The 23,708-nt window shown below is 43.7% G+C and overlaps 1 protein-coding gene across 1 annotated transcript in view; it reads left to right on the top strand.

Moving 5' to 3' along the window:
* Nucleotides 1-23,708, top strand: part of LOXHD1 (lipoxygenase homology PLAT domains 1) — a gene marked incomplete at both ends in the record, with an annotated part of 149,168 nt that overhangs the window by 83,748 nt on the left and 41,712 nt on the right. Inside the window, 7 exons of the mRNA XM_082301722.1 lie at nt 2,924-3,105; nt 7,262-7,378; nt 11,855-12,017; nt 14,729-14,883; nt 15,669-15,878; nt 17,891-18,014; nt 21,464-21,672. Coding sequence (XP_082157848.1) covers nt 2,924-3,105; nt 7,262-7,378; nt 11,855-12,017; nt 14,729-14,883; nt 15,669-15,878; nt 17,891-18,014; nt 21,464-21,672 — 1,160 coding nt within the window. The remainder of the gene's footprint in view (nt 1-2,923; nt 3,106-7,261; nt 7,379-11,854; nt 12,018-14,728; nt 14,884-15,668; nt 15,879-17,890; nt 18,015-21,463; nt 21,673-23,708) is intronic.

Raw genomic sequence — 23,708 nt, 5'->3', positions numbered from 1 at the left:
TAGTAGGTTCACAGAAGTGAAAGAGACCTTAAAGCTCATCCAGTTCCACTCCCTGCCATGGGCAGGGACACCTTCCACTATCCCACGTTGCTCCAAGCCCCATCCAACCTGGCCTTGGACACTGCCAGGGATCCAGGAGCAGCCACAGCTTCTTTGGGCACCCTGTGCCAGGGCCTGCCCACCCTCACAAACAGCAATTCCTTCCCAATATCCCATCCAGCCCTGCCCTCTGGCACTGGGAAGCCATTCCCTGTGTCCTGTCCCTCCGTGGCTTGTCCCAAGTTCCTCTCCAGCTCTCCTGGAGCCCCTTTAGGCAGAGCCAGGGGCTCTGAGCTCTCCCTGCAACCTTTTCTAGGTGAGCACCCCCAGCTCTCCCAGCCTGTGCCCAGAGTAGAGATGCTACACCCCTTGCAGAATTTTTTGGCTTCCTCTGGACTCACTCCAGCAACTCCATGTCCTCTTTAAGTTGGGGATCCCAGAGCTGGATGCAGTATTCCATGTCTTTGTGTCTGACAACATAAATTGAGTACTAGGTGCAGTGATACCTTTTATAGGAGTGAATACAACCCAGAGACTCAGTACGTGCCTCTAATCTCTTTTTTCCATGTTATCCCAATCAATATATATTTTGATGCAGATGTTGACTGTATAATTTATTAATACCTCTGAATATTTTAGTGATGTAGGAGTTTCTGGCATGTTGTGCCTTTGAGTACATAGCTCGTGTTAACCTGATTTTTGTCAGCAGTCCACACCTAGCCTTTGGAAGCAGTCAGGCCTCTCTGGTAAAGAGTTTGCACCAGGCTCGCTGTCAGCTTAGGGTTTTTCACCATTTGAACCATCCCCACTGTGCTATTTACTACATTCTGGTTTCCTAACAATTAACCTGTGGGTTTCAGTTTGCCAGAGGTAACTAAACCAGCTTGCTTTGTTTTATGATGACTTGTGCCAGAACTGTTTCACGATGAAAACATGTCATCCACAGTCCAATTAAAATCATCCCTGTGGGGATACAGCTTTAAAAGTGCCATGTAAATGAAATGGGCGTCTGACAGCTGAAAGTTGTGCTGCTGGTGACCTTGTTAGGGCGCTGCTCTGCTGATTCAGTTCTAAGCTGATGTTAATATTCAAGCAACAAGAGCAAGTGCTACGGCCTTCAGCAGAGAGGATAATTTTTAATTCATAACGCATAGTGTGTGATTTTTGGTCTCCAGGATTTTTTTCCCCCTCTTCTTACAATCTGGAGAAACTACTCCAGTTTACTTGCAGCACAGCAGAGCAGATTTCACTGGGTTGGGCAGAAAAAATATTGAGTACCTCCAGGATGACTCTCTGTAGAAGAAAACTTCTTCATCTGTGTCCTCCTGAGAGATGTATTTAGAGGGCTTGAGCTTTTAATGAATGATTAGTCTCTTGTATGCATAGTCAGTTACTCCAATAGTAATAGAGAGGGTGCTGGGAGCCTTTTCCCTACCCTAACAGAGATGCTGAATCTGAAACACAGAGAGAACTGCTGTAACATAAAGAGCAAAAATGACTGAAGTCGTGGCAGAGTAGGAGGGTGAGAATGACAAGCAGATGAGAAGATTGTAGTGAGGGATGGGAAAGGATGGAAGTTTTTTAGGGGTGGTAGGGAGAGGAATGGCCAGGGGCATATTGTGGCAGTGGCAGAATCCTGGTGGTGAAGGCTGTGCTTATGGGTACCGACACTGAGGGATAGTGTCTTCCTGAGGCAGGAGAAGTCCCTGCAGCTGTTCAGTGATGCCCAAGCCTTTCCTTTCAGAAAGGATTTAAAGGAGTTTGGGACAGGATTCAGTTTGCCAGATGGCATACCTGGCATCACATGTTCTCATTACAGTGGAGTGTCTGATCTGCCGTCATGGTTATTTGGTCATTCAGAGGTGGGATTTGGGGAGTGGTTCGGCCAACCTCCATGAAGATGCCTTAATTCCTTGACAGAGTGTTTCTTCAGACTGTACTGACTTTAATGATTACATCTGGAGATGTACACACCTGTCTGATGTGCAGGCATCTGAACCCATGTTTCTTACTCTGTGAGCTAAGCATCATCTCACCTTGAAAACTGGGGATATATTCAGCAAATCCATAGCAGAGCCAGGAACAGAGCCCCTGTTCCCACATTCCTGGGTCAGCCTTACTCCTGAGCAAGTCTGAGTCATACTCCAGCAGAACTCAGGACTGAAGAAGCTGTGAAGATAGAATAGAACAAAAGGAGGCATCGGTTTTTCAGGTCATGGGACATTCTGAAGAAACCACAGGAATAAGATAGGGGAGTATTTATGGTCTTGATCATTACTGTTCTGCATTCACCATGGGTCTGGGTTGTAATTTAACCTGTTTGCCTCAGTGTTTCAGGGTCAGGTGGTACTAAGAGAAAAATAGAACAGAGGAATTATTAACTTCCTTATGATGGATTTTTGTCATACGTTTAGTAATGGAAATATTAGGACTTTTTTATCAATAAGACTGTCTTGAATATTTTTCACTGCCACCAGTTGTCTCAACTTCATCCATCTTCCTTACTGCTCAAAAATTTGTGAATTCATGTTTTGCTTTGACTCTTGAGCTGATGAAGTAAATCTTGTTTCAGTAACTTTGGATAGCAGGTATACTGAGTGTAGCATGATTAACTTAAAATCTCATTACATGAACACAGATCAAGGCCAATTTGCCTTATAAAGGAAAGGAACTTCCTTATTGAAGGAAATTCCTTTGGATTCTCATAGGACTGACCAACTCGATAATTTAACTGACCACAAGTGTGTGATTCCTACTCTCTCCTCTTCCACTGTTGAGATTTATATTCATTTTTTGTTTCATTAATTTTTTTCTTAGGAGCATTGCTATGCTGCCTACTAACTCCTTTTGGCTTGTTTCTGTTTTCTGCCATTTCCTAAACCAGTTGTTCCTTACGAGATCACGGTGTATACCAGTGATATTTTTGGAGCTGGCACAGATGCAGATGTCTTCATTGTTCTTTATGGAAGTGATGGGATTTGCACTCAGCAAAAATCCCTGTGCCTCAACAAGAGAGAGCAAAGGATGTATTTTGAAAGGAATTCAGTGAATCAGTTCATTGTGGAGGTAAGATTGAAGCATGGGGAGCATTGGGGGGAGCATGCAATGATAAGGAACAGACTCCCTCAGTACTCTGTGTTCTTGTACTGTAAAACCATCAGATTTATCTAACCAAGAGGAAGTGCTATAATGCCTGAGATGAGTCTCTCAAAGATGTGGGAGGTCACAAAATGCAGCTGGCCCTTAACCAAATGAGGAAGGTCATGTCAGCTCCTGCCCCTTCTTCCTTCTCACCTCCACTGGCATGAGGATGTGTTTCCAGGCTTGGGAGGGGCCAGAGGTTGTTTCCAGAATGACAATGAGAGTGGAAATCTCGACCAGGATGTGTCACCACTGCTCTGCTCCTCACTGGTCTCACCCACCTCTCTGCTCTGCTCTGGGCTGGGGTGGCCTCACCTCGAGTGCTGAGGGCACTTTTGGGTGTCACAATATAAAAAAGACATTAAGATGTTAGAGAGTGTCCAAAGGAGGCCACAAGGATGGTGAAGGGCCTTGAGGGGAAGCTGTGTGTGGAGAAGTTGAGTGCACTTGGTCTGTTCAGCTGGAGAAGGGGGGAGCTGGAGACTGAGTTGCTGTTACAACTTCCTCGTGAGGGGAAGAGGAAGGGCAGACACTGATCTCTTCACTCCCATGAGCAGACAGGACTTGAGGAAACAGCATGGAGGGGAGGTTTAAGTTGTGTATCAGGGAAAGGCTCTTCCCCCAGAGGGTGCTGGGCACTGCCCAGGCTCCCCAGGGAATGGGCACGGCCCCGAGGCTGCCAGAGCTCCAGGAGCGTTTGGACAGCGCTGCCAGGGATGCCCAGGGTGGGATTGCTGGGGTGTCTGTACAGGGCCAGGGGCTGGGCTCCATGATCCTTGTGGGTCCCTTCCAACTCAGAATATTCTGTCATTCTGTTATTCTCTTGCAGTTTGCAATACTTAGAAGCATAATGCTTTTTCTTCTTCAGACAGAGAAACCATTCCTGTCTACTGAAACTACTTTCCTGTAGACAATGTAATTTTTGAATATCTGGGCCTAACTTTTTGAAAGACCTTACTGAGTATTTCCTGAAGACTTTGCACAACTGTATGCAAAAAGTAAACCAGTGCACATCAAAGAGTGAGCTCATTTACATCCACAGTATTAAGCAATTCCTATTCATAGTATATTCTTATTGCTGAAAATTTGTGAGAGGCAAAAAATACAAGCAGACCTGCTCTGGCTTATCCTGTTGATGCTGCTTCATGCCCTTACCTTCCTCTTCTGGCTGCAACACCAACACTGACTTCACAGAGCATCTTACAACTTCTCTCTGTTTTGAGTTTGGTTTGTTTTTGTAATTGAAGGGAAATTTTAAACCAATTTTTTTTACAAGTTAAAATACTTGCAGCCCACATTGTTATTACATGTCATGAATCATAAAATAAATCCCCTGTGTGATTCCTTTAAAACAAAGAATAAGACTTATTTTGGTGGAGTTTCCACACAATTTTTCATAATAGAGGTTGCATTAATCCACAGGTATAAATCTTACACAGAGTGTTCTGGTTAAGTCTTTATTGCGTAAGATTTATTTCAATTTTGGTGGAATCTAAAACATCAGTACTTTTCTTATATTAAGTGAGAGAAAATGCAGTGTGTTCTACAGATTTATAACATCATATTAACCTGTCCCCAAACTTCATTCTCACTTCACCAGTTCCTCTTTCTCCAGGAGATGGGAACAAAGCAAAATATATTTTTCTTTCACCTGCTTGTGTAGAGCCATAATTTGGAGTTCAACAGACCTTAAAAACTATTTGGGAGGTTTCAGAAAACACAAACTGGGAATTGTCTGTTTGCTTTGTGGTTTTACCTGCCTCTATCATTTTGTATTTTGCAAAAGAGGCACAAAGGATTAGAGACTGCTCTTAGCTGTGCTTCCAAGTGAAGATTTGCTGGAGATGCCTACAGCAGGGTAAAGCCCACTTCTTCTTTAACATGGATCTTGACTGCTCAAGCATCATTTTATTGCTAAGTATTGACTAGAAGTCTCATTGAAAGATGAGTATTTGGACAGGACAAAAGAGGAAAAATAAATTTTCCCTAATGTATACTTGTGTGCATGTGTGTGAGTTTTAGAAATGAGTTTGGATCGTTTCATTATTTTGCAGTGTAACTTATGCTGCCTAAAGTCGGAGCCAGGCTGATGGAGTCAAACCCAGTTTGTTCAGAGTGTGGGTTCCTTGGGTAGTGCAGTCTTACTGACTTATGGTGCCTTCTAAAACTACTGCTGCTTTTGCTTCGGTATGGGACCCTTCTGTCAGCTGGGGAGAGAAGGGAGTGTCTACAGTGATGCAAATTGACATGCTCCTTTTTCTCATGTTTTGCAAGAAAATAATACTCTAAGGCCCCAAGAACAAAAGGACAGCTCAGTGTTCTACGTGCAAAGGTTTGAAGCCAGACTTGGGTTTTTGAAGGCTAGCCATACAAAAGTTTGCACTGGAATAACCAAAAACTAATACTTAGGAGCAAATTTCAATATTTCCTGTTCGAGCCTTTGAAAGGGAAGTGAATTAAAAGTAATGAACTAGTAACAAATTACTCAAATAATAAGATGAGGCATAAAAAACTCAGTAGCAACTTCATAAGATAGTCATCCTGTTGACTTTCTCAGAATGGCATTGGGATTCTGTGGCAGAACAGGAGAGATAATATAAAATGCCAGGCTGTTTGTAAAGTACTTTGACCTCAAAGTTATTATTCCAGCATTAAGAGAGTGTACACACATGTTTAAAAAGAAAAGGGATATAAAAAGAGCAATTTAAGATGCAGCTGCATTGCAATGTCATAGAATCATGGAATCAATTAGGTTGGGAAACACCTCTGAGATCATCGAGCCCAGCCTGTAACCAATCGCCACCTTGTCACCAGACCAGAGCACCGAGTGCCATGTCCAGTTGTTCCTTGAATACCTCCAGGGACAGTGGCTATACCACCTCCCTGGGCATCCCATTTCAGTGTCTAATCTTTTCTGTGAAGAATTTCTTCCTAATGTACAAAGTAAACCTCCCTGGCACAGCCTGAGGCCATTCCCTCTTACCCTGTCCCTGTTCCCTGCGAGCAGAGCCCGACCCCCCCGGCTGCCCCCTCCTGTCAGGGACTTGTGCAGAGCCACAAGGTCCCCCCTGAGCCTCCTTTGCTCCAGCCTGAGCCCCTTTCCCAGCTCCCTCAGCCGCTCCTGGGGCTCCAGCCCCTTCCCAGCTCCGTTCCCTTCCCTGGACATGCTCCAGCCCCTCAATGTTCTTGAACTGACGGATCCAGAATTAGACACGGCACTCAAGGAGCTGCCTCACCGGTGCCAAGTACAGGGGAAATTTCCAAACAATTGCCTTCATTTCCACTCATGCAGAGAAGCCTGAGATGCAAGATTGCTGCTGTGCAACCAGACCTGTCCCATATGGTGTCGCTCAGTTTGTGCAGAGCAAGGTTCTCTCCATTTTGGAGCAGAAGTACAGGGAAAACTTTTTAGCTAAAATGCAAATTAGGGCATAGCTCCAGAGGAGACCACAGACATCCTCCAACGGCTGGAGCCCCTCTGCTCTGGAACCAGGCTGGGAGAGCTGGGGATGTTCAACTGGACAAGAGAAGGCTCCAGGGAGACCTCAGAGCCCCTGTCAGGGCCTTAAGGGGGCTGAAAGTAAAGAGAGTGAGGGATTTTTTTATATAGGCAGATAGTGACAGAAAAAAAACAGTGGTTTTAAACTGCCAGAGGGCAGGGTTAGATGGGATATTGGGAAAGAATTCTTGACTGTGAGGGTGGTGAGGCCCTGGCACAGGTTTTCCAGAGAAGCAGTGGGTGCCCCATCCCTGGAAGTATTCAAGGACAGGGCTTGGAGCAACATGGGATAGTGGAAGGTGGAGGGCAGAACTGGATGATCTTTATGGTCCCTTTGAATAAAAAGTATTCTAGGATTTTATTTTATGATTCCATAATTGACATCAGCACTAATATTTTCTCCCCTGGGACTTCAAACAGCTTGGCAAAATATGAAATAAGCTAAAGAAGTGGTGTCTCAAAAGTCACCAGTTGTTCTTGCCATAATATTTCACCTTTTTTCATGTTTTTGTTTCCTGTTTGTTTGGGTGTTTGGGTGTTGTTTGGTGGTGTTTGTTTATTTGGTTTTTTGTTTTTCTGTAGCTGGAGGACATTGGTGACATTATTGAAAAGATTCGCATAGGTCACAATGGTGGAGGGCTGAACTCGGGGTGGCATTTGGACCGGGTGACGATTCGGAGGCTGCTGCCAAACGGGAAGGTAGGCTGTGAATCCCAGCACATCCCCACGAGCAGCCGCTTCCATCTCCCAGATTGCATCTTCTGTATACAAAGTGTGATTAACAGTGAAAAACGACTCCCTGAAGAGCAATGCACACTAAATGAACTTGCTGGAGCCTGGGGATCTGGGGACAACAAATGTGTGTTATCATGTTTTGTTCTTCAAATGTTGATGATAAGGCTCTGCAGTAATTGCTTTTTTAAAGCTTCGTATTTTTGTGTGTAGTTCTGTTTTGAGGGATGGCGGGGAAGGAAGTGGAAAGTGGGTGCACCATTTAAAAAAAAAAAAAAGTATTGTTGCCAAACACCAACAAGAAACAATTTCATCAGTCCCTTAATTCTGGAAGAATAAATTCATAAATTCAAGGAGCCAGTACAGTTAAGACAAGTAAAATGCCTGTCAGTGCAACTCCCTGAATCACGTTTAAAAAGTCAGGTTAGATGTTAGGATTTTTTGATGTTCATGTGAACAAGATTAACACAGTACAGTCAGATTGGTGACCTTGACCTTGACGATGTAAGAAAGTGTTCCTCAGCCCTGCTTTCAGATGCTGGCTATAGGAACAGGGATGAATCTGGCTATGGGGATGTTCCAAAGAAAATCACCTCTTCAGGGCTGGTCCCTAATTGGAGCAGTAGCTGTATTGGGGAAGACCTGGGCTCTTTCACCCTTATTCCAAAGGAATGTCAGCTTTTATTTCCCCTCAGGTCTGCCCCCTCCTCAAGTGACTTCTAACACCAAGTTCTAAAACACCTGCTTGCTCAGTCATGGTGAACCTACTTCTCATCTTGCTTCCTCCTTCAAAATTTACAAATGTTTTATTCTCTTTGCTATACAGTCAACTCAAAGGTCTTCTCTGAACCCTCCCCACCACAGAATCATGGAATAGTTTAGGCTGAAAAAGAATTCCAGGATCAAGTCCAACCCTGCCCCCAGCACTGCCAAAGCCGCCACTGCCCCATGTCCCCAAGTGCCACACCCACACAGCTTCTAAATCCCTCCTGGGGTGGGGACTCCTCCACTGCCGTGGGCAGCTGTGCCAGGGTTGGACAACCCTTTCTGCAAAGAAATTTTTCCCAATATCCAGTCTAAATCTTCTCTGGTGCAGCTTGAGGTCATTTCCTCTCATCCTGTCCCTTGTGCTCTGGGAGCAAAGTCTGACCCCCACCTGGCTCCAACCTCCTGTCACGGAGTTACAAAGAGTGAGAGGGCCCCCCCTTGTCTCCCTTCTCCATCCTCCTGAACAAGCTTCTTCACAAGCCAATATCCTCAGATTATTCCTCATGATCCCCTTTTTGCCAGTCTGACATTATCAGACTCTCAGTGTATTGCCTAACCTGGCCTTGTACAGCTTTGTTAGGTTAATGAACAGGTTTACACTATTTTCAGAGATATTTTTATTGATCACAGGCTGGGGAACATGAAGAGGGGGATGCCCAAATATGTGGAAACCGAGGGAAAAAAGATTCCTGGTCTGCCTCTTTCTACACTGGCCTTAAACGGAGCACTTTGGGAAGTGCTTGAGAGCTCCATCCTGGGTGCTCTTCAATTTGCCAAGAGAGGGTCTCAGGGCTGCACCCCCTCCTCAGTCACTGCAGCAGCTTTGAAGGGCAGATGGTGAGAAACCTGAAGGTGGAGGAAGGGAGGAAAACCCTGAACAACTTGGGAATGGGGAGATTTACAATTCTGCTGATCTTTTGATTATGGCATGGGAAAAAAGAAGAAAGCAGAGCGCTGCATGATGCCGCTGATCAGCCGCAGGATATTATGACCTGCCACAGGATAGCAATATGCTGCCAGTGCTTCTAAAAGCTGTGCTACCTGATTAGACTGCTAAGATGTGTCTAGATGTATCTGTAGAGCTGCAAAAGAAAAATGAGGTCAGTAACTTTTCAGATTAAATTGAAAGCACTTAGGTAGGAAACTAGGATTGTTGCACTCTGCAAAAACTGTCTTGGCATGCCAATTATATTTGATAATTATATTTCATTTGTTACAATTTGGAGAAGGGAAAACCACTGACTTTTAGCACACTATCATACTCTGCTTCTAGCTTAGGTCCAGACTAAAGAAAAAAATCTGTTCAGGGCTGCAAGAGGATTTTACTGTGGGTGATAGAAACCAGTGCACTTTACATCACTTAAATATTAATACAGTCACTAATAGGGAAACCCCAATGAAAACTGTGGCAATGGCATGGTGATTATCAATAATGACACAATTAACTCTTGCAGAAAGTGCACGTAATGCCCCACTGTGCAGTCACGCCAGTCCCTAGATATCCTGTTACCAAATAAACAGTGTTTGCATCAGTGGCACATACAGCCAACAGTATGAACGTTCAGGAGCAGTTGAAAGCTTCAGTGAGAAATGTGACTGAAGTGGGATCTTTGTCAGGAGAAGAGAGTTCTAGCACTGAAGCATCATTCTGGAAAGCCTTCTCTTCCCAGCCTGCAGGTGTGGAGATAAGCACTGTTCATCGGCTCGGCGTACAGTGAGATAATGCAGGTTAAGTGGTCAGACAGCCAGTGCAGAAATGAGGAGGCAGGAATTGTGGCTGGTTATTAGGTGCTGTGTTCTGCTTGTATAGCACAAATAACACTTGAAAGTAAAAGATGTGAAATCACCTGAAGTGCTGCCAGTTTTCTTTGACACCATTTTGTATGCCACTCTCCAAACCTCCTCATGGAGTTAAACGTTTCTGTCTGGGGTTAAACAGCAGCACTGCAGGGAGCAGCAGAGGGGAGGAGAAATGGTGTTTCATTAACAGCAGAAGATTTGGGCTGTGTGTACTCAAAGCATGATTCTGTTGCGGACTCAAAACACTGAGTCACACAAGCCCCTTGGAGGGGTTCTGCTCCCACAGACCAACTTCCCTGTGATCTTTGTGTGGTGACACTGTGACCTGTTCATTCCAGGTTAGCTGTGATCAGAGTGCACATCTGATCTTGGATGCACAAGCTGTTCTTCCCCAGTGATGGTGTCAGTTCCAGGCAGTACAGCGCTGTAGTACACAGTGACAACAGTGTTCAAGATTGCTACAGTGAGATCTATTCCCTTCCCTTACCATTAATTTTAGTAATTAATATTTTAGTATTTAAATAGTAAAAGTAGTGAAGAAAGGACCCTGTATGGGCTTGATAAATAATCACAGCAGAGTAATTAATGTGGAAATTATTCATAAAGGGTGTCTACAAGAGAGCTGGAGAAGGACTTTGGACAAAGGATAGAGGGACAGGGCAAGTGGGAATGGCTTCACACTGACAGGGGGCAGGGTATTATATATTAGAAAGAAATTCTTGATTGTGAGGGTGGTAAGGCCCTGGCACAGATTGCCCAGAAAAACTGTGGTTGCCCCATCCCTGGAAGTGTTCCAGGCCAAATTGGATGGGGCTTGGAGCACCCTGGGGTAATGGAAGGTGTCCCTACCCATAACAGGGATCTTGGAACGAGATATCTTTAAGGTCCTGCCCAACCCAAACACCTCTTGCATTCTGTTAAATCCACTGGTATGTTCTATATGGAAGTGATGGCACACAGAGTACTAGAAAAAGCAGGAGGCCCCTGTGCTGTGTAAGAGATAAATGATGAGCTTATCAGTAAGGAAAGGGCCATTTTTTTTTCTGTATTTATTTACTGTGAGATTAAAACTAACTTCCTTTTTTTTCCCTTCTGTTCAGACTTGTGGCCTCTGTATCTTGCATGGTGGCTCATGCCCCTCTCTTTATGGAGTCATAGCCTGGGGTGCCCAGCACTCAGAAAGCTGCCTGCATCTTACCATCTTGGAGGCCTTATGGGAGTCTGTTCTTAATGAATAGTCTGGGATTAATTTTGTTTACCAAGTGGAAAACACATGTTCTGTTGTTTTTGTCTGTTTGATGATATAAATCATATTTGTTTCCACCAAAGTGAAGTCAAAACAAAAGATCAAAAATTAAATCAGTATTTTTCTCCTCTTACTGCATGTATGGGAATTGCCTGGAACCCAGCTTGAGTCACAGAATTATAGGGTGAAATCATGAAGTATTGAGCTCAGGAAAAAAAAAAAAAGCTCTACTGGCTTCAAAGAAAATGCTGCCTGAATAAGTGTTGGAGAGGAATTTCAGAGTCTCAGTAAAACATAACTTCAGCAGGAAAAGTGCAGTCCTGATTAGGAATGTACAAGCTCTAATACTGGGAAGGGCAGAGATCTACTGGACCATACAGCCACTCTCACACACCCACTGGGAATCCTGTTTTCTGCTGCATGTTCAGTGCTTCCTCTGAGAGTCCTCAGATGTCTTCTTTCTGGAGGAAATACATTTCTATGTGCTATTTTACGTCTGCCTCTACATGCACACGCACACATACGTGAGTTGAAAATCCTTGCCTGCATGTCAGAGTATTTTCAAAGGGGAAATGCTAGCGTGTGTTCATGTTGTTTTGAAGAGGTTTCCTCTGTCATGTTTACTCCAGGGCTCGGAAACTGTCACATTTCCATGTGAAAGATGGCTTGCAAAGTCTGAAGACGATGGCGAGACTATCAGAGAACTGGTGCCATCTGATATTTTTACTGAAAAGCTCCTGAAGGATGGGACACTCAAGCAGATAGAAGAAGAAGTTGAAGATGCTTTAGAAGGTAATATAATCCTAGGAGTAGGTAGGGATGATTTACCTTATTTTTTTGGAGCAAAACATTTGGATGTGTGGTTCAGTGCAATGCTGATACGACTGTTAACTCTACTTTCCCTTCCCGTTCCCTGGCCTCTCTCACACCTGGAGCACTTCTGTGCAATAGCATCATTATTTTCCGGTGAAGCTTTTAAGAACCTGTCACAGACACCCTTTGACACCCATAGTTTGCATATCTCCTCTGATGCCTAACAAAATTCTTACATCTTGTTTTCCAGGCTGTGTTAACATCTTCACTCATTTGCCCAACTTCACCTGTCCTGTGCACTTAGCCCTTTCCTTTCCTATCCTATGAGTCTAATTAATGCTCTTTTTTCCTTCCAGAGTTGTTTTGCCTACTACCCTTCAGGTACAAATACATAACCTTTAGAAATCTGGGTCACTGCAGCCACCTTCACCTCATTAAATTGCCTCTCAGGAGAATAAATTCTTATTCAGTTCTGAGCCCATCTTATAAAGTGGTGACGTTCATTGTTTGGCCTTATCAGTAGCTGAAACAAGTGAAGAAGAACTGAAATTTCACCCCTAAATCATTGCTTCTCTGTATGCCCAGCTATTTGTACCTCTTTTTCCTCTAGAAAAGAATCTCCTTTTCGCACCCAGAGCTCATTATGTCCTTGAGAGAGGTCATGAACTTCCTCATCCTGAGCAGAGCAAAAAGAATTCAACTGCCATTTTCATTCTCAACTCTTGCATCTGGCAACAAGATGAGTCAATGGAGAAAATAAGTTCTCTCACTGTTTCTTTTCTTTCAGAGTCTGATTTGCATTTACCGTAGAACATTGTCAGAATGGAATTAATGTGGATTTTTTTCCATTGCCAAGGGAAGAGGTGCCTTGCTGGGAGGAAGACTGCTGTCCTCCTTCCTCCTGTTAGGAACTACATGGTAGTTCATGGGAGATTTCTTCTCCTGCAGAGGCAAAGACAATTTTAATATCAACTACTAAGTGGTAAAACACCAGCAAGTGTGACCCAGAGAAGCAGTGAATGCCCCGTTCCTGGAAACATTGAGTTCAGGTTGGATGGGACTCTGATAAACCTGGTCCAGTGGAAGGTGTCATGGCCCATGGCAGGTGGGTTGGACTAGGTGGCCTTTAAAGGTCTCTTCCAACCCAAACAAATTGATGATTCAATGATTCTATGACTTCTAGGTGCCTTCATGACATTTTCCTTAACTTGTTAATTTCTGTTGCTTTACCTTAGATCAGTTACCATTTGTTAATTAACGTGGGTGACTCACTTTTCCTTCTGAAGGCAAAGCCTGAAAACAAGTTTTATAATCTATGGAATATAATTTTTGGATAACTCATGGTTTCTTCTGGTGTGAAGCTAGGGCTGAGTTTGGGGTCTTCTGTTTTAGATATAAAATATCTGGGACAAGAATTAAATATTGTGAATGTCTGTGAGTCCTCATACATCTTAGGCAGTAACACAGTGTAAATGATAGTGATGGAATATCAGCTTGTGGTATTCTGAGGATCATGGGGTTTTTTGTAATAGGCTGCATTTTAGTCCTAGTGGTCTCTGGAACTAGCAAGCAAAGGTGAAAGAGGGGTGCATTGACTAATTAGACAATATACATTGCTTTCTTCATTACTAGAGTAGAAGTTGCCTCTCAAATATGGAGCTCTAACTCTGTAGGATGTATGTGAAGAGGCAAGCCAGAAAATCCAGCACTGCACAGAGTCGTGGTGGATGTGCTCAGATGATGACTCTGATCCATTTCTCAGAGAAATCAATGGAAACCTTTCATGGATGATGAAGCAGAATACGGTCGGTTTTACTGTGAAAGAAGAAAAAGACTATATAGCAATTTTCTTCAACGTTGTTAGCGCACGCAGAATCCTAACTAAGACTTTGTGCCTCTTGCTCATTTGCATTGCCCTAGGATTTGCAGGGAGGCATTCTCCATGGCTCATGTGCCACCAGGGTAATCAGAGACTTGTACAGACCCTCATTGTTTTCCTGGAGAGGATGCTTTCAGTAACTGTTTGTTTTCCCCATATAACTGGGGGAAGAGTAGCAAAATAAAAATAGGAGTATTTAACAGGTTTGGTAAAGCACATTACTAAAGGCTTGATGAGGTTTTATTGTCTCATCATTGAGCAAGCTAAAGAGAAAGGGTACTTAAACAGCATAGCTCCAGCCCTTCCTTAATTAAATACTCTCTCAGCAAAAGGACCCAGAAACCTGTTCTCTGTCTGTTTGGGGAATTTATAGAGATACATGCCATTAACTCCTGTAGTAATTGCACTTCTGAATTCCCAGTCTTTGTTTATGGAAGATGGAGTATTGAGGATTCACAGCACTGAATGACTTGCTCTCAGACCTGTGTCCCTCGAGCCTCCCTATGAAAAGGTGCTGAGTTCCCTCACCTCTATCGACTTCCCATCCAGTAATGACCATGATGATTCTCTGCATTTTTAACTGTGAACTGTGTGATCAAAGCAACACACAGGCATTGATTAGATGGAGAAAAGGAAAGTCAGCAAATGTCAGCCCCAGGATGCTCCAGTCTTTGAATCAGAAACCTGAAAGAAAAACCTCTACAAAGCAACAAGCAGAAAATCTGGGGATCAATTTCTTAGGTAAATTCAGTACCTAACATGGATATTAATATTCCATCTGACCAGAAATCATCTCTGTTTCTTTCTGCAGTTCACACCTACAAGATCAGTGTGTTCACTGGGGATATCTATGGTGCTGGAACAGATGCTAATGTCTTTCTAAATATCTATGGAGACCTGGGGGACATGGGAGAGAGAAAACTCAGTAAATCCGAAACAAACTTCAACAAGTTTGAAAGAGGACAGGTACAAATGCAAAGGGTTAACGACACTTTCCATTTCTCAGTCTTTAACCTATCAAGTCAATGGCTGTCTTTATAGGCTGAGTTTTCCTTTGAGGGATGAATTGATTGATTCCATTTACCACGTTCATTACCTCTTAAAATGCTTTGTATGGATTGTCAGCTGGGTATTACAACTGACAGGCACTGCAGCAAACAGGCAGATGTTCCTATGAACTCACTGATGGACAAATTATGAGCTTGGTCCATGTAAACTGGCTGGAGCTGTGAGCTGCAGATTCCCACAGTGCCTGTGCAACTGGTTTGCACGTACACAGTATATGTTGGAATTCACCACAAAACTTGATAAATTGATGGGACTTAAACTGTGGCTGCGTTTGAGAAAATAACACCAAAAGTGATGCTCTGTGGTCATCCTGTGAGTCGCTTGGATATAATGGTGGCAAGGATTGTTTTATCTGGATTGCTCATACAAATCCAACTGGATTAGAAAGGGGAGTATACTGAAACTAAAAAAATCTCCCAGGATTTCAATATTCTAACTGGTTGTAAAAGTGGTGTTTTTTGCAGCTCCCCTCCTAGCAAAAACAGGTTTTAAAACACTTCCCTGAAGAACAGTTTTAGCTAACAGATATGCCTCTATGGACTTCTGCAAAGCTTTTAGCTAAACACCATCCAGCAATATGGAATTTAAACGTGTGTTCTGTAGTCTCCCTTTTTTGCTTTTTTCCAGTAGATGATCCGTTGAGAGTTTGTTAACAAAACCAACTGCTCTTGAACACCCTGCAGGAGGACATGTTCACGATACAGGCCGTGGACCTTGGCATCTTATACAAGATCAAGATTCGTCACGACAATAGCATGTTCAGTCCTGACTGGTTTCTGGAAAAAGTGGAGATCCTGGATGAAACCACAGAGGAGTCGTTCGTTTTCCTGTGCGAGCGCTGGCTCTCTAGAAAGAAAGAGGACAAAAAGATAGAGCGTACACTTTATGAACAGGTACAATTATGGCTCAAAGCAGATTCCACTGTTACTCATAAAAATAAAATTGTTGGATATCTGGTTGAAGTCCAAGGCAGCTCATTAGGGACTGTGAGGGCTTTTGGCTAATCCAGAATGAATTTCTGATTTTCAGACAAGACCTGAAAGTAAGGCCACTCTCAGCCCATTATCATTATCTCTGTAATTTGCAATTTCAACAGAAAAATCAAGGAGTGTAAGTGGAACTCTTCAGATGAGAGTTCACTACCTTGCTGATCCACAGCAGAGTACATTTCCCTGCTGCTGTCCTTGCTATGCCCACAAAGCACGTTAGTAATGGGTCCCACTATTCAAAGTCCTCCAACCAGAATATTGGGTCCTTTGACTTCATCCTCACTTGGACTGGATGGTTTCTTCTTTTCAAATCCCTATTCCACCACTGCCAGACATAAAAAGCCAGGTCTCTTTGCTACCACTCAAAGCACTCAAATGTTTTTTAGTGAAATGTCCTTTCTACTTGCACACTCTCTATTGCTTATTGGCCTAGCGTAGCTAATTGGAATTCGAGGTACATGCTCTAATTGAAATTAGCAAACAAGATTAATAGACTTCTGTTACTTCTATACAATGAGACATAATAAAGCAGCTGATTATAAGTTCATTTTATTTAAGGAGTCCACTTTGCAGAATACAGAGACTCTTTAATTGACAGTTACCACTAAAATGATCATCAATGGAATTGGCCCAGACTCATCCTGAATGCAGCGGAGCGGATGTAAGAGGAGTTACACCGTGGATGAGTGTTGCCATATGCTGCCTCATAAAACTGCAGCAGACAACGCTGTGAATGCTTGTGGACACGCTTACCCTGTTGCTTATATCAATTCATAACAAGGAAAAACTAATCACTCCTATTTTCTTTTAATGATTTGACTGTGTGGTGAGAGCCTCACATTTATTGGGCAATGACACCAAATGCATTGTCAGTAACTCTTCAAACACAATTGGTGTTTCATATCACTCAGAGCTGCAGTACTCTGCCTCTTATGATATTTGACCTGTACCTAATGAGCAGCCCTGGGAGAAGGACCTGGGGGTGCTGGGGGGTGAGAGCTGGACCTGCCCCAGCCCTGAACCCCCCGTGCTGATCCCCAGTGTGGACAGCAGGGGAGGGGGGATTCTGCCCCTCTGTCCCGCTCAGGTGAGACCCCACCTGCAGAGCTGCCCCAGCCCTGGGGAACAACAGCACAAGGACCTGGAGCTGCTGCACTGAACCCAGAGGAGGCACCAGGATGATCAGAGGGATGGAGGAGCTCTGTGGGGAAAGATCGGGAGAATTGGGATTGTTCAGCCTGCAAAAGAGGCAGCTTTGGGATGACCTAATTGCGGCTTTCCAGTACCTGAAGGGAGCTGACAAGAAAAATGGAGGGAGACAATTTACAAGGGCTTTGAGTGACAGGACAAGAGGGCAATGGGTTCAGTTTGAAAGAGAGTAGGTTTAGATTTGATATTAGGAAAAAATTCTTCCCTGTGAACATGGTGAAATACTGAAACAGATTGCTCAGAGCAGCTGTGGCTGCCCCATCCCTGGAAGTGTCCAAGGCCAGATTGAACAGGGCTTGGAGTAACCTGTAGTAGTGGAAGGTGTCCCTGCCCATGGGGGGTTGGAACAAGGTGACTTTTAAGGTCCTTTCTATGATTCTATGAGCTCTGGCACAGCTCCATTGATCTGAATTTCCTCCTGCTCAGACAGGTAGCACAGAAAAGGTCACAACTCACAAGACTCTCAGGTCTATTATATTTTCTCTTATTATAACACACATCCAAAATGACCTGTCAGGGTTACCAAAGAAGTAAATGAATGACCACCAGTACAATACCAGTCACATTTATTTGAGCTACATTGACCAAAAAGGTGCGTGGGGGACTACGGGGATTTGTTCTCACGTTGTTCTTGGAGGCACATGGGAACAGCTGACAGCACTTGAGCACTCAGCCTCATTACCCTCCCAAACATGCCTCCCAACTAGAGCTACAACGGCGAGCGGAGCAGCCTGGATGGCTCCTCTCTCAGCGTGTCCAGCCAGGACAGCAATGCCAACCCGAAGGAGCCCAGAAAATCCAGCTTGGTCAAGGCGGCAGAGGAAGGCTCACGTGAGTGATCGTGCCTGAGTGTTTGGTTGTATGCATCCGTGTGCTCTGGCTTTCAGTGCTTAAGAGGCTGCTTTCATGCTGCTGAAGAGCAAGCAGAGGCAGAACAGCAAATTATTTCTCCTTTTCTTGTGCTTTTCTTTCAGCCTTTTGAAAAGGCTGGATCAGGGCTTGTGTTTCTGTGTTTGTTGCTTTTCCTGCAGGTCTCTGACCTCAACAGTGGCATAAGTCATGAAATTCACAGTAAATTCAGTGTTTCCAAACTGTTTCTTTGACTTAATCAAGATGGTATTTCAAGGTGAAATATTATTTCATTTGAATTTAAATGTGATTTATTTTAGAACCCTTCAGGTTTTTTCTTTACCACACATAGCAGGCATCACAACAGCTGTCATTTTGGTCTAGTGGAAGGTGTCCCTGCCCATGGCAGGGGGATTAGAATGAGATAAACTTTAAGGTCCCTTCCAACCCATGCTTTTCTATGATTCTATGATTTTATTATTTATATACCCTTTTTATGACTACCTCTCTGTTCTAGGACAATGACTTATCAGCTAAACTGAACCTATGGTTCTTTGATATCCTACAGGGGGCCTTTTAGCTTTAGATTAAGATTTTAGATGTATGATTACAATACTGTGTTGTATTGGCTAACTGGGCAGCAGCTGCATCACAGTTACTGTCTATGTGCTCTTAATCCACAGCAAGTGCAAAATGATTTAACCTATCTTAAACTTCCATGGTAAACAAAGTGAAAATGATGTAATTTTCCATAGGAGTTTAAGATAGCTCTCCAGGGGGACTCACACAGAGTCCAAGGGTGCTCACACAGATGGTTTGCTGCTCCTCTGGTGCCCAGTAGCTTGTGGTGGTTTGATACCTGGGTTGCACATCCCACACCTTTCATTTGGGAAGCAGATGTAATGCTGCACATCACTAAACCCGACCTGCAACCCATGTGTCTTGCGGCTGCCCTTCTTTTGTAATCCCACATTGTGCTCAAATAAAAAATAAGTGATTTCCATGTTCCTTCTGATATTACTTCTGTGCTGTGACAATGGATAACATCTGCCATGTTGGCATTCCATGTAGTTTCACAAATAATGGGTAAAATACCATCAGTTCCCATGAGGACCCCTCTCCAGCAGAGCTAGGACAGTTCCCATCATCCCCATTGTGCCAGGGTGGTCTTTTTTATTCTGAGTCCTGGAGCTTGTCGTCACCACTATCTCTGTTCAGTGACATGGCCTCATTAAGGAAACTGCTTCCTGAAGGAATGCCAGATAAGATGAACTGGGTGAGCCAGGCAGCCACCTTCTGAGCCGGATAAAAAGCCAGCTCAGCTGGTTCACTAAGGAAGTGGTATTGGGAGTTGGCTGGGAAAGGGAGTGACTTTTGTCACTCAGCCCAGTCCTGACTCTGCCGTGACCAAACTGGCAAATGCCTTTGAGGGGCAGGAGATGGAGCAGGTGAGGATGGAGCTCCGGGAAAAGTCCGCTTGGCTAGGATGCTGCATAGGTCTGAACTGGGAACCTTCCCCCATGCTGGAAAGCAGCCCTGGAGATGGCATGGATGGATCCCTGAGGAAACCCATCCTGCTGTGAGGAGAACACGTGGCCTTGAGCAGCCTGAACCCTGTGCTGGCACTCAAGGACAAAGGAAGATGGGCTGGAGGACCTGTGGTGTCCTGCTGTGGCCGCTTACCCCAGGATTTGCATCCTCCCGTGTGTGAAAAAAGGGAAGTATGAATCCCAGATAAAGAGGGAGGCAACAGAGAGGGAAGATAAATGAATTTAATGATCCCTTTTCCAGTTGTCAGAGGAAAGAACTGCAAAGAATGTTTCCTGCTCTCTGATAGTAAGCTATTCTATATCTCTGTATCCATTACGTAAAGTGGGAAATTACAGTTAGGCGTAGTTCCTCTTTCTTTTTCATAGGTGTTTCAAGTACCTTGGCTTAAGGATCAGCTAGAAATGCTGGTAGTTCTCTGAACTTAGTCTGTCACAGGAGAACAGGACAAAACCTGTATAAAATCAAATGTTGTCCCTATTCAAAATATACTTTATTTAAAGGTCTGGAGATGTCCTAAACATGACCTCTCAATATATACTTATAAAATCTGCCTTGACTACAGCTAAACCCTTTTTCCTGCTAAATGCATTGTGTATCATTGTGCTGATGCACCCACTGGAATGTAAATTACGCCATAAATGGGAGAATAAATCTTGCCTAATCATCAGCTCATTTTGTGTTGGTACACAAAATCCTCAAATTGGGGCTGAATGAATCTTTTTGGGTTCTGCTCGATCCAGGGGTAAGGACAGATTTGATCAGTATGAATTCATGCTTTCCCTGATGTTGCACAAGTATTCTGTGTCTGATGTGAATTTCTAGTACAACCCCCACCTCAAAAATGTTGTTAGTCATCATAAAGCAAAATTAGATGTCAGTCTTGGGTAATTTGAAAACCAGCCAAGGGTTCTTTTTGTCAATTTATAAACCTTTTTTTTTTTTTTAAATCAGAAAAGTGATGATGAAGCCAGGCTGTTTCGAGTCTGTGACGAAGCAAGTTTCAGAGCTCTGAGTCTTGTCAGAACTGTTTGAACAGCCCTGCACAAATGCTCTGAGAAATCAAACGAGTATTCAGCGACTAATTCTGCACCGCCTGCTCAGCTTACCCAAATGAGCTTTTGGAAAGCCCTTGAAAAGCAGTCTGGCACTTCCTCCCTTTTAACAGCTGAACTGAAATTTCTGAAAACCACAGAAAAACCACCTCCTCTTTTACCAAGTCTTGCCCTGAAGGTTTCTCCCCCAGCCAAAATTATTACGCAATGCATAGAATTATTGAGTGACTTACCTTTAATACACGGATTGTTCTCCTCTGTCTGGGTTTGTACAGGGATGCTGAAACCCTGAGCTGCTCCATAGATCACAGCAAACCTTGAATGAGGCACAAAGGAGAGCATTTGTGGTTGTTCTGGGACATTCAGATGGTGATGGCTTACCTTGGAGTCAGCACAGATTTATTTGTCTTTATTGAACGGGGAGTGTAAGATCACTTTGGCCTAATAGCCTGTTTAAGATTTAGGTGCTCAGACTCATCTTCAGGAAGGTCTCTTGGTGTCAATAAGGATTCAAGCCTTTTGCTGTTCTGTCATCCGTTAGGGAGAAATCTGGACTTATAACCTCCTTGCAGCCAGTAGGGTTGTCTGGGGAAATTAACCCTCGCAGAATTCAGTCCCAAGCGCACCGTGGGAAAGTAGTCTCCAAAGCACACTTGTAGCCCAACAAAGCATGATGTTATCGCTCCTCCAAATGAATTCAATGGGATGTGAGCCTATTTGGCATGCACAGCTGCTCCCTCTGATGGGACGAGTCCCTGGTTTTATCAAGTCTTGTACAAGTGCTTATGTGTGCGGGTTTTCTGATGAATGAACCTCTCTTTGTCGCAGTGATCCCGTACCACATCACCGTCACGACAGGCACGGAGTACGACTCCAGCACCGACAGCCGCGTGTTCATCATCATCATGGGCCCGCAGAAAGTGCAGACCGAGAGGCTGTGGCTGGATCTCCCAGAAGGAAAGGATGAATTTGCAGATGGCTCTGTGGAGAAATTCTCGGTTTGGGGCCTAGATGTTGGGGAGATCAAAAAAGTGGAGGTATGTTGTGAATGCAGCGCGAGTGCTGGAGGCGTATGAAATGTGTGGCCAAAGAAAGCACGTGGTTCTGATATTCTTAGCAGAGAAGGAAAGGCTCTTGGGTCTAAAAGGAATGCAAACAGGACTGTGCTGATGAGATTTCGCATGTGTCTCAACCTGTCAATAAGTATGCTTTACTTCGCATAAAACCAGGATCCTTGTGAGGTGGAAGATAATTATGAATTGTAAAGAAGTTGTAACACGTCCCAGTTTTGTCCCATCTCTGGCACTGCTTTTTCTTACTCAATGCCTTCTATTGCCAGATGCAGTGAAGCTTCCCAGGATGCAGTTCTCCATTGGTCTTTTTCCTAGTTGATTTTTTTCACTACTTACAATTGGGTTTCATAAATTGTGAGGAACACATCTTGTATAATTTCCTAGCTAACCATGAAAATTGTTTTCACAGCTTGGAGGACACAGGCTTAGACAAGAAAATTAATCATAATTTGTAAGTAATGTGCACAAATAGATTTCGATACAGGAACCATTTTTTCTGTTATGGCTCAGGGAGACACAATTTGCATAGACTTTCCATCACTGGGCTTAAACTTCACATGAATATTCCAGAGTGTTTGTGTACATCATTCTTTTTTCATATGGCAGTTCCATCTCTTGAAAGCTTGCTCCATCCCCTCAAGTACTGAAACCCACAGCACCTGAGGAATAGAGGAGCCTATTTAATCTTATTTTTACACCTATCCCTCTGTGGAAGTAAACCTGCCTGTTGATGTGTGTGCTTGTATAATTGGAAAGAGACAAGAAAGAGAGAGAAATCATAACTAATAAGAAAATCTTTGCATCTGTATGTTCTGTTGTTGCAGCTGAGAGACTGAGTCACTTGCGCTACCTTTCACTCAAGCAATGAAGTCTGACATCTTGAGAAATCTCTGTTATCAGATTTGAGTTTATTATCATGACATTTTCTTAATGCACTCCAAGTGCCTGGTTTCTATGTGTATGTGGCGCTTTCCGTCTAGCCCATCTCGAGGTCAAACATTGATAGTGAAGCAAGTGTACCAATCCTTCTCTTCCAGCCAGTGCACATGTGGAAACAGCCATGGAGTGGGATAGAGAGGAAGGAAAATGACAGTATCACTCCTCAGTGTCAGAGACAGGAAGAGAAGCCTGAAGAAAGAAATAGAAAGGGGTGCTGGAAAAGAGACAGTGAAAAGGGTAGGGAATGGGTAGAAAACAGAAGAAAGTAGGAGAAGACACTTTGAAATAGGCAGAGGCAAGGCAAAAATTTATTTGAAAAGGAATACAAGTGGGAAACAAGTTAAAAGGTTGCAAATCAAATGTAGAGAGATAGAAAAAGAAATAATCTTTCAAGCTGGTGATGTTCTTCTGCGCTCTTTCACCCCTGTACTCAGTGATCTCACCAATCTGCTGTCTCACCCCTGGCTCAATTTTCCCTTCTGGTTTGTAACTCCCCAGCTTGCAGCTGAAGGAGCCACCTGCTCCTGGCCTTCTGCCTTCCTTCATGCAGTGCCCTCAGCTTGGAAGGACCCTTCTTTTGGACCTGTGTCCCAGCAATGACACTGATGTGCTAGTCTGCCGTGGTTGCCATGGCATCAGTCCGCATTTTCCTTCTAGAAAATTGCAGCGTTCAGGGACATTGCAGAAAATTGCTAGTTATCTACTTGGGAAAAGTGAGGAACAGTTCGTTCTTGGATTTGGCATTTGTCTGTTTGTGTAGAAGGTGAAAAGTTCTGAATATGAGTTACCATGTGAAAATAGCATAGTATGAGGATTAAGTTTCCAGGAGCCCCCTGTATAACCCAGGCAGTAGAATGTACCATTTATCAGGACTGTGAGATTTGCAGTGTGATGCTACTTTTAGTTTGATATTATGCTCCTGCTACACATACACTCCACTGAAAGCAGAAACAGTGGAACACAAAGTAATTTGAAAGCGGCCTGTTTATTCCTGTCTTGTAAGCCTACAAATACAATATTTACTACTGGTGTACTTCAATAGACACGCTGACATGAAAATA

This window comes from Coloeus monedula (genome assembly GCF_965178545.1).
Source record: "Coloeus monedula genome assembly, chromosome: Z".
Taxonomy (NCBI): domain Eukaryota; kingdom Metazoa; phylum Chordata; class Aves; order Passeriformes; family Corvidae; genus Coloeus; species Coloeus monedula.
The sequence above is the reverse complement of the archived record's forward strand: the minus strand, read 5'-3'. Positions and strand labels throughout refer to the sequence as shown.